Genomic DNA, 11364 nt, shown 5'->3' on the forward strand with positions numbered 1-11364 from the left:
AGCAGGAGGGGGAATTTGGCTACAGGGCACATTGATGGGTGCTCTAGTAGAGCCATTCATTCATTCATTCATTCACTCGCTCTTCTGTTATGCTCCAGTTACTCCAGCTGTGTGTCCCACAAAGCCCTAGCATGGGGAGACCAAAGCCAGTGAAACAGATTTACAGTCCCTGCCTCAAGGAGCTTCCATTCTAGAAGGGAGACAGACAGGCAGACAATAAGCAAGGTTTTCAACTTGCTTTGAAGAAAAACACTGCAAAGAAAGAGAAAAAGAGAGTGCCGGGGCTACTGCTTTAGGAGGAAGGGCAGACCAGACACAGCCTCCCTGAGGAGGGCACGTTGGAACAGAAGCCAGAAGGAAGTCCTACAGCACAAGTTATCACGCTTCATGTTCTCAGCAACCCTCTGAATAGATACTCTTATTCCTGTTCTACCGTTGGGGACACCTACAACGAGAGAGCTTGAGATCCTTTCCCAGAGCCCGTAGCTGTTAAGTAGTAAATTCAAACCCAGGGCTCTGGAAGGAAGACAGAGGTGAGGTGATTTCCACTTCTCCGAGTGAAGGGGGTTACTGCGCCAAGGTGCTGGTGCTCTGCCTCTCAGGCTCTTCCTGTTTGCACAGGCACAGTGTGCTCCCAATCTGCCCCCTAGACTGGAAGACGGGGCCTCCTTCCTGGAGCTGGGCCCCAGGCTGGTCAGGAAGCTCACAGGGCCACCTCCCACCTCTAGGATGCAGGGCCTGAGAAGAGGGGCGAGCACCCCATCTTTCCCGCTTTGCAGGAACAGAAGGTCACTGAGTTATACCGCCTTCTCCTCCTGCCCTCGTTGCCCCAGGGCCAAGCTTGTTGGTCTGACTGGCTTCACTGGAATAGTGATAGTGGACATTCTTACCAAAACGTTTTTTAAAATTAGTGTTTTCAGATGAAACAAAATTTATCTGGGATTTGCTTCAAAATAGCACAGGATGGGGGAAACAAAATTGGCCAGGAGTTGAAGCTGGAAATGGAACTGTAGGAATTCATTATGCAAACTGTGAAGGGTAGGAACCCCCTGGGAAAGTGTAGGAATCTTGTGAAAATGCAAATTCCAACTGAGCAGAGCTGGGTGGGGCATCGGAGTCTGTACTTGTATCCAGGTGACAGCACTGCTGGCCTATGGGCCATGCTTTCATTAGCAAGACACCGCACTATTATGCGTCCACTTTCAAAGTCAGACAATTAAGTTCATGAACTCACCCTAGAAAAAGTGCTAATACCTCACTGATGAATGTCACTACGGTCACCTTTGAAGTACTCCCCTTGGGAAGCTGTGCACTGACGCCAGCGCCTAGTCCACCCTTCAAAGCAATTTTGGAACCCTTTTTCTGGAATGGCCATCAGAACTGTTGTTGCATTACCCTTCATGTCCTGAATGTCATCAAAATGCCTTCCTTTCAATATTTCCTTTATCTTCAGGTAAAGAAAGAAGTCATTGGGGGCCAGGTCAGGAGAGTAGGGAGGGTGTTCCAATCCTGTTATTTGTTTCCTGGCTAAAAACTCCCTCACAGACAGTGCCGTGTGAGCTGGTGCACTGTCGTGATGCAAGAGCCATGAATTGTTGGTGAAAAGTTCAGGTCGTCTAACTTTTTCACACAGCCTTTTAAGCACTTGCAAATAGTAAACTTGGTTAACTGTTTGTCCAGTTGGTACAAATTCATAATGAATAATCCCTCTGATATCAAAAGAGGTTAGCAATATCCTTGCAGTAAGTTCCCAAACTTAATTGCCAGACCTCGTATAGTGTTTGACAATTTCCATAATAAAGAATTTATACACAAGTAGCATTTAAGCCTTGATAACAGTAATATTAATCAGTGCAAATGAGTGTGTGTGGGTCAGACGCAAGTATATTTTCTAACATAATTAAACACCCAAGTAATTTTTAAAAACTAGTTTTCATCTCACCATCCTGAAATTAATATATATTCACTATGAAACTTTTATAAAATTTCAGGAAAAAAACCTGCTGGATATTTTTGGAAAAAAAGACTTCCCCCCATTTAGTTAAAATTATACTGAATAGTACCAACATTTGTCACGTAACTGTAACTAGTACACATTGACACATTACTGCAAGCTCTGGGTAGACTGGTTTCAATGGCTGTATACAGTTCTCTGACTAATTCCCCCATTTAGGTCACTTCCAGTTTTCCATGACTGCAATGATAAATACATAATGCTTTAATGAACAGAAAGTTTGTGGAGAAGGCTTTTCCTGATTTTAGGCTTATTATCTTAGGCTTAAAGGCAGGATAATTCGGCAGTTTTTAATGCCTATGCCAAAGTGCTGCTTCCCAAAGACGGATGCACTTCCCCTCTGGCCAACATAAACTCGCTGCTCACAGAGACAATGTCACAACAGGCGTCATCTATCTGGTCTTGTTCATTCATCTGTAGTGACTGTGCCTATGACCCTGGAATGACCCAGATAGATCCTGCCTGCCAGGGCTCACAGCTGAGCAGGGTGGAAAAGACAAACACACCAATAACTAATACAATGGAAACAGTGTGAGGTCACGGGACCTCAGGGAGAGGGCCTCAGAAAGCAGGCCTGTGGTGGGCGTGCAAGAGAGCTGAGAGGCGTGGAAAGCTTGTTCTATTGACTGATGTCCCTGCACACCCTCTTTGCAGCGGGGAGTCTGGGGCGGGGAAAACGGAGACCACCAAGCTCATCCTGCAGTTCCTGGCCACCATCAGTGGCCAGCATTCGTGGATTGAGCAGCAGGTCCTGGAGGCCAACCCCATCCTGGAAGGTAAGAAGTCACCCTCAGGACTAGCCCTCCTCCCCAGGCTCTCCCTGTGGGCTGGAACCGTCCTGCCAGGAGGTGCCCCTGGGGAAGCACAGGGGAGGCCATACACCTTCAGCAACTTGTCAGGCTTCCTCAGGACTCAAAGACAAGAATGAGGTGGGTGGTGGTGTGGGGGCTCCTAGGAAGCCTGAAGGGAAAAGGAGAATGAGCTTATAAGCTTTCACTAAGTGTGTTTTCCACAGGATCGTAACAAGTATTCCTTTTAAAAAAGGCTCCAAGATGAAATCAATTTGGGAAATGCTGGGTGTATCAGTTTGGGTCCTCTGGGAAGCAGTTACTGAGCTGGGATTGGGACTGCAAGAGGTTTATTGAGGGGTAACCCCTGCGGCGGATGAAAGGGGAGGAAGCAGGAGCAAACAGGGGAAGCCTCCACCCTGGGATGCTAGCAGGACATGTAGGAGAGGAAAGAGCAGAATGGGCAGGATGAGAGTTACACTGTGATGCAGAGCTGACAAGGTCTTGGCCAACCCCCTAGGGAACACCGGGCCAAGTGCCCCTTAGCAGAGTCCTGCATCAGTCCCTATGCCAGGCCCCATGCTCCCCTCACTCAGGCTCTGATGGAGGTGGCCCAGGAGCGTGTGACTTAACCCCAAGGCTGTCGGCCACTGGTCGGCAAGTTGTCTTTTTCTTTATAATTTATGAGGTATGATTTATATATGAAGTTAGACAATTAAGTTTGCAAACTCATCCTAGAAAAAGTGCTATATACCTCATGGCTGAATATCACTACAGTCACCTTCAAAGTACTCCCCTTGGGAAGCTATGCACCAATGCCAGTGCCTAGTGCACCCTTCAAAGCAATTTTGGAACTCTTTTTCTGGAATGGTCATCAGAGCTGTCATCTTATTACACTTGATGTCCTGAATGTCATCAAACTGTCTTCCTTTTAATATTTCCTTTATCTTCATGTAAAGAAAGAAGTCATTGGGGGCCAGATCAGGTGAGTAGGGAGGGTGTTCCAATGCAGTTATTTGTTTCCTGGCTAAAAACTCCCTCACAGACAGAGCCATGTGAGCTGGTGCATTGTCGTGATGCAAGAGCCATGAATTGTTGGTGAAAAGTTCAGGTTGTTTTTGTCTAAGTTTTTCACACAGCCTTTTCAGCACTTCCAAATAGTAAACTTGGTTAACTGTTTGTCTGGTTGGTACAAATTCATAATGAATAATCCCTCTGATATCAAAAAAGGTTGGCAACATCGTTGCAACAAGTTCGCAAACTTAATTGTCAGACCTTGTACAGTAAAAAGTCACCTTTTCGATGTAGTTTGATGGGTTTTGACAAACTCATACAAGTCATATAACCCCATCATACTCATGATATAGAATATCCCCATCACCCCCAAAACTTCCTTCAGGCTCCTTTGTAGTCAATTCTCTTCCCAACCCCAGCCTCTGGTAACCACTGATTTGTGTTTTTCCCCTATAGGTTTATCTTTTCCAGGAGGTCATATAAATAAAATCATACAGTTTGTAGCCTTTTGGGACTGACTACTTTCATTAGCATTAATGCATTTGGGAATTTTCCACGTTATGGCCTGTATCAAGATTCATTCCTTTTATTACGTTGCATAGAGATACCTGTTTGTTCACCAGTTGATGGATATCTGGGTTTACGGTTTTTAATGATTATGAATATAGCCTCTACCAACAGTTGTATACATGGTTTTCTCTTGCATAAATATGCAAGAGTGAAATTGTTGGCTCAAATGGTAAGTGAGCCATTTAAATGTCAGAAACTGCCAGGCTGTTTCCACAGTGGCTGCCCCATGCTGCGTTCCCACCAGCAGTGTGAGCTCTGGCTGCTTCACAGCCTGGGGGCACCTGGTGGTGTCGAGTGACTGCTTCCCTTGGCTCTCACTCACATTCCCCGCAGGGCTAAGGACGTGGGGCTGCGTTCCATGTGCTTATTTCCCAGCTGTGCATCTTCTCTGGTTAACAGTCTGTTCAGATCTTTTGCCCATTTTTCGATTGGGTTGGTTTCTTAATGATTTTGTAAGAGTTCGTTACATATTCTGGATGCAAGTCCCTAATAAGAGGTGTTCTGCAAATATTTTTCCCCTGTCTGTGGCTTGTCTTTTCATTCTCTTTACCGTGACTTGTAGGGCAGAAGTTTTAGATTTTGATGAAGCTCAATTTATCATTTTTTTCTTTGATTCATTATGCTTTTGGTGGTATATCTAAGAAATTTTTGCCTAACCCAGAGATTTTTCTCCTGTGTTATCTTCCAGATGTTGTGTAGTTTTATGTTTTACATTCAGGTCTATGGTCCATTTTGTGTTAATTTTTTCTATGGTGCAAGGTATAGGTTGAGTCTGTCTTTCCTACTTCCCTCCTTCCCTCCCTCTGTCCCTTCTTTCCTTCCCTATGGATACCCAATCATTTCAGCCCCATTTGTCTAAAAGAGTATTCTTTCTCCATTGAGTTGCCTTTGTACCTTTTTCTAGAATCAATTGACCATACATGTGTGGGTCTATTTCTGGATTCTCTATTCTGTTCTATTACTCACTCTCTGTCCTTTCGCCAATACCACACTGTCTTGATTTCTGCAGCTTTTAGTAAGCTTTGCAATCAGGTAGCACGTGCCCTCCAATTTTGTTCTGTTTCTAACTTGGCTACTTTGCCTTTCCATATACATTTTAAAATCACCTGTCACTTTCTGACAACAACAGCCTGTGTTAGGTTTTTTCTTGAAGAGAGGTCTGTCACTGGGTTCAACATTAAGCAGGCTCCTGAACTGTGGCCCTTCTCAGAACCTTCGCTGTACATGGGGATTCCTCAAGGGGGAGAGACAGGCAGTATTTCTTAAACCACTTTGATGAGAAACTTTTCCTTTGTTTCTTGGGACTAATACTGTATGGTGGTACAGACTGCATCCCAACCCACTGGTGGGTCATGAAATAAATCTTTCAGAACCAATTAAATAACTTAGAATAGAAAACACCCCTGCACACTACTCTTGGTAGAACTGGTACTGAATATTTTAATTATGTGTGCAGGTAAGGTGTATATGTACTGGGACACAATGCAAAGTACCTTTCTTAGTGTGGGTCACATCAGAAAAGCCTGCAAAAGCTGCAACTCCAGTGCCTCCTGGGCTGACCTCCACATCTGTGCCCATGTCAGCTCTTCCCACTCTCTCCCTGAAAGTGTGCCCTCTCTAACCCAGCTCCACCTCTGCAGCTTGAGCAGCTCTTTCTAAAATGCAAATCTGCTCCCACACTCCCTCAGAAGCTTCCCCTGCCTCCCTAACTTCTGAGTCTGGCATTCAAGGCTCTGTGCTAAGCCCCACCTACTGACGAGTTCTACCGTCCAGTGCCTTCCTCCTGTATCCTGTGCTCCAGCCAAATTTCCTGCTCTGCAAGCACACCCCATGCTTTCTGATCGCCAGACCTTTACTACACTTTGCCTCCCTCTGAGCATACCCTTGCATGCCACCGCTGTCCAGTGCAATCCTACGCATTCTTCAGTTCTGGGCCCCACCACCTTCTATGAGAAGCCTTCCCAGATGACCACACTGAAAGTACTCTTTCCCCTCTCTGCTCCCATGATGGGTATCACCCTCTGGCCCCTCAGCCTTCGGAAATGCCAAGACAATCCGGAATAACAACTCAAGCCGCTTCGGGAAGTACATTGACATCTACTTCAATCCCAGCGGGGTGATTGAGGGTGCGCGCATTGAGCAATTTCTCCTGGAGAAGTCTCGGGTCTGCCGGCAGGTGAGGCCTCTACCCGCTGCACTAGTCCTGGAGGCAACTTCCATGTGCCCCAGGATGGAGAGTCAGGGCATTAGGGAGGCTTCCAAGAGGGGTCCTCTTCAGTCACTCTCACCCCTCCTTCGCTCTTCCGCAGGCACCTCTCCAGACCCCACAGGTCTTAGCTCACTTCCACTGAACCCTTGTCTTACCCTGAGACAGGCCAACGACCCCTAGAATTGGGTAATATCCTTTTCCAGTATTCAAGGAAAAGACATGATAGGCTTTTCTGTTCTCAATTTTCCATCCATGTAACTTCCTTCATTCTTTGGTGCCTACTACCGTGTTTCCCCGAAAATAAGACCTAACTGGTCAATCAGCTCTAATGGGTCTCTTGGAGCAAAACTTAATGTAAGACCCGGTCTTATTCTATAAGACCGGGTATAATATAACATAATATAATATAATATTTAATATAATACTGGTTATAATATAAGACTGGGTCTTATATTAATTTTTGCTCCAAAAGATGCATTAGAGCTGATTGTCTGGCTAGGTCTTATTTTCGGGGAAACACGGTACTCCTCACGGTAACCTCTACCGGAATTAATTTTGAGGCTGTGCCAGCTCCCCAGCTGAGGGTCTGTATCCTGACATCACTCCCTCACTCATGACTTTAGGGAGGGTGACTTCAGGGTTTGGGGAGGGGCCTGGGAGTGGTTGGTTCACTGGGCAGGGTGGGTGGCCTTGGCACAGGAATGCGGGATGAGCTGGAGTGGGAGGCAGGCAGGATGAGGGCAGCGACCAGGCCGATGCTAGGGCCACACCTAGCTGAGAGGCCTTGCATCAGAAGCCGTGACAGTGACAGGACTTGGGGGCCACAGCCCGAGGCCCAGGGAATTGCTTACAAGCTCTCTGGACTGCCTTCCCCGCCAGGCCCCGGAGGAGCGGAACTACCACATCTTCTACTGCATGCTCATGGGAATGAGTGCCGAAGAGAAGAAGCTGCTGGGCCTGGGAACGCCCTCCGAGTACCACTACCTGACCATGGTGCGGCCCGCCCTGCCCCACCTCTCACCTCGTCCTAATCTGCCCGCCCTGCCTCATATCTCCGGACCCCGCCCCACCCGCTCAGCCCCACCCCTCCCCCACTCCGCCCCTCTCCTGTCTCGCCCTCCGCTCCCCCCACTCCTGCCCCTGCCAACAGCTAATGAAGAAGGAAGAGGGAGGGTTGTCCGGGATGGTGCCTGCTCAACCTTTGCTTTACACTCGAAGAAAAGCCCAAACTCTGGCGAGGCCCCGAGACAGGCCCTTGGTTCCCCTTTTTCTCCTCCATCCTATCCTCTTCTCTGTTTGCTTTCCTTTTGACTGTCAACACCTTTGACCCTTGTGTGAGGCGTCCTTATTTCCCCCTGAACTCATGGTCCTTCCCCACATACCTCTCCTTCGTTTGGTCCCAATGGACAAAAGGCTCCCGGTCACCCAGTAGGTCATGGACAGTCGGTTCCACGCCTCTCCTTCCCCGATTTAATTCCAGTCGCCATCCTGTAGGTGCCCCTAGAACTTGAACTCCAGGAGAGCAGGGACCTTAGTTAGGCTTGGTCTCAACTACATCCCCACCCCTAACCCCCAACCCCGCCTGAACAGTGCAGCACAGTCTGTCCGTTTGCTGACAAGGGAACGGTGAGTTTTACCTCTTGCATCTCTCTCCTGCATAGCCCTCTCTGTCTTCCCTGTGTCAAGGTCTTCCTCAGCCCTTGCCTGGACCACGGCAGGACCCTGGGTCTCCCACTCACCTAGTTTATCACCTACCCTGCAGGCTTGCCCCCTACTCCATCATCCACCCTGCAGACCTTCCACATGCAAGTCTGACTGACTACATCTCTGATGACGATTCTTCAGGGGTTCCCTGTAGCCCTGTAGCGTGGTTTCCAAGTCCTTCCAGATTCCATCCTTGGGCCTCCCCTCCTCACCACTTACCCCAACCTTCTTGTAGCCCAGGCTCCTTCCTCCCTCCTCCGTTTTGCTCTCTGCCTAGACCTCCCTCCGCCTGCACTGTTTTGAAGCTCAGCATGTGGGACCAGCTCACACTGCCTCCTCCTGGCAGCCTTACCCCACTTGCCAGCAGGCTGGCCCGCCCTCTTTGATATTGGCACTTGTGACAGTCTATGAGCCCATCACCTGCTTCTTGCCTGCCCCTCCTGTATGTGCAACACCAGGGCAGGGCTAGGTCTCTCCATTTCTGAATGCCCAGGGGCTGACACACAGTGATCCTTGGAAAGCGTTTGTTAAAAGAATCTAAGGCGTTTCCCAGAGAGTGTAAGGCAGGTGTTACCACAGGTGGGTGACGGATGGAGGCTCAGAGGAGCTGATTGACTGCAGAGGCCACATAGCTGCCAAGTGCCAGTGCTGGCTGCAGAGCCCAGCACTGTGTCTGCCTCTGGTTCTGTTTCTGGAGGTGCTTTTGTGTGTTGTCTGCGCTTGGTCCTCTCTGTGGCCCCTCAGGGTCCGCCCAGAGCATATGAAGTGTCACTTACTGGAGACCTTGGCCGAATCCCTGAGCCTTCTGTGCCTTGTGGGCCCTAACTGGAGGGGGTGGGGCATGGGGTGGCCCCTAGAATGCTGAGGTAACTGACCTTGCAGGGGGGCTGCACCTCCTGCGAGGGGCTCGACGACGCCAACGAGTACGCACGCGTGCGCTCGGCCTTGAAGATCCTCCTGTTCTCTGACTCTGAAAACTGGGACCTCAGCAAGCTGCTGGCAGCCATTCTCCACCTGGGGAATGTGCAGTTTATGGGTAATGCTCCCCCCAAACTGCACCCTGTTGGAGGGACCGGGACAGGAGGAGGAAAATCTCTTGGAATTTCACCTAAAGAGCCTGCCAAGAGCATGTGGTCTAACCCGTCCTGGAAAAATACATGGAAAATGTTAGCTATGATTCAGGAGGCCTTTTGGGGTTAGGGGGAAGAGTCAAAGCCTAGGTCCCTCTAAAGGGGAAGACTCGATCAATCACCCCCACTTTTAGCTGGGACGCCAAAGGGCTACCTCCTCAGGGTAAGAGTACGGGTGAACCAGAGTAAACAAAGCTATACACCACCTTGCAGACCAGTTTGGTCTAAGGATTAAGGTGTCCTGGCCTGTTAGCTCCCCAAGCACCTGACCTAGAGGATACAGTGAGAAGACGTAGCATGCATTGAACTGGAGTCCAAAAGGAAGAGAGAGAACAACTGGGGCACAGGCAGTATTTGATGAGATTATGGCTGGCTCTGAACTCGGGAAAGACAGCCATTCACAGAGCAGTGGGCAAGGACAGATTTTTCAATAAACTGTTCTGAAGCAATAAAGTATCCATGTGGAAAACATGACCGGACACCACTGTCTCACACCATATAAGGAAATCTACGCCAAATGAGTTGTAGCAGGTGACCATATGATCTGTCAACACCCTGGGCACTTCTGCTAGTGAGAGGTGGGTGCTGACAAGCAGGGGAAGTCAGCGCATGGAAGAGGATTATAAATGTGATGTTGAGGCAAGCACAAGCCAGGCACAAAAGAGTGCAGACAGAGCACACGCAAAATTTAAAAATGCAAAACTAAATGCTATTTACAGATTAACACATAGGTACTAAAAAATAGAGAAAAAACAAGGAAGTGATTTCCATGAAAGTTGGGAGAGTGGTTACCTCTAGTGGAGGGAACACGGCCTCCCCAGGAATAGGCCGAGCGAAGCTTTGGGTGTCGGCCAGCCTCTCTATTTTGACTTCAGTAGTCGTTGTTGACTTCATAATTATTCATTATAACAAACCTTTGGGTTTTATGCACTTTTTTACCTGTATGCTTTATTGTACAATTTTTTAAAGTAAAAAAAAAACACACATATAGAAACAACACTCCCTCCTCCCCCCATCCCAGCAACTGTAAAGTGGAGGTTGACTCAAAGAGAAGGAGCTGGAAGGAGGGAGACCGGTCAGGAGACGTACCATAGGGCTGGGCCTGCCTTACAGTCTGCTCTGCTACTGTTTGCTTATTTGACTGAATGAGGATGTGAATGCCCAGGTTTCTGTGGACAGCAGAGTGTGTTGAGGGGGCCCGATGGTTCATCTCCTCCCTTAATAGACACCCCTGCACCCGCACCCCCACCCCACCCCAGTCCGTCCTGCTCTCTCCAAACAAACCCACGTTTCTTCAAACTTCCCTTTGACATCAGGTGCTGATCTCACTGAGCAGAGCAGAGCAGGGAAGCAGTCTGTCTATTCTCACAGCCAAAGTGTGGATAATCACCTGGGACATTGGCTCCCAGAGAGGGGCCAGGAGAGGCAGAGCCTAGGGATGGGCTGCCCAAGGCCCAGCCCTTACTGGGGCCCTTCCCATCACTTCCACTGCATTGCCGCTCAGAGTGACTGCTTCTCTCTGCAGCTGCGGTCTTCGAGAACCTGGATTCCTCCGATGTGATGGAGACGCCTGCTTTTCCCACTGTGATGAAGTTACTGGAGGTAGCCAGGCTGTTGTGTCTGCCAGCTTCCGTTTTTTGTGAGGGGGGGCCCAGGGGCCTAGGTTGACAGACCCGTGACCCCCACAACCCCCAGACGCCCCAGACCCCCCATTCTTCCCAGACTCCAGCTTCTGCTCCCCACCACTTCCTGGGGGTGGGAACCAGGGTGGGGCAGGGTGAGCTAATCAATAACAAAGTAGCAAAATGGTGTCTGGCTTTAACAATTTCTTCCCTTTTCCCAGTCCCACTCCCTGCTCTTTAGTGGCCTTCATGCAGCAGCCTCACTCTGCACCCCACCATCCCCAGACTCTCCCCACTTGGCTATGCTGGCCCT

The 11364-nt window shown here is 49.0% G+C and overlaps 1 protein-coding gene across 3 annotated transcripts in view; it reads left to right on the forward strand.

Moving 5' to 3' along the window:
• The window catches only part of MYO7B (myosin VIIB), a 138540-nt gene that overhangs the window by 46327 nt on the left and 80849 nt on the right, over nt 1-11364 (forward strand). For all 3 annotated transcript variants that reach the window (XM_074334550.2, XM_088794524.1, XM_088794525.1), the window contains 5 exons: nt 2669-2790; nt 6420-6562; nt 7475-7588; nt 9182-9335; nt 10955-11031. In XM_074334550.2, the coding sequence (XP_074190651.2) occupies nt 2669-2790; nt 6420-6562; nt 7475-7588; nt 9182-9335; nt 10955-11031 (610 nt within the window). The remainder of the gene's footprint in view (nt 1-2668; nt 2791-6419; nt 6563-7474; nt 7589-9181; nt 9336-10954; nt 11032-11364) is intronic.

This window comes from Rhinolophus sinicus, chromosome 17 (assembly GCF_057876585.1).
Source record: "Rhinolophus sinicus isolate RSI-liver-muscle chromosome 17, RSI-T2T, whole genome shotgun sequence".
NCBI lineage: Eukaryota > Metazoa > Chordata > Mammalia > Chiroptera > Rhinolophidae > Rhinolophus > Rhinolophus sinicus.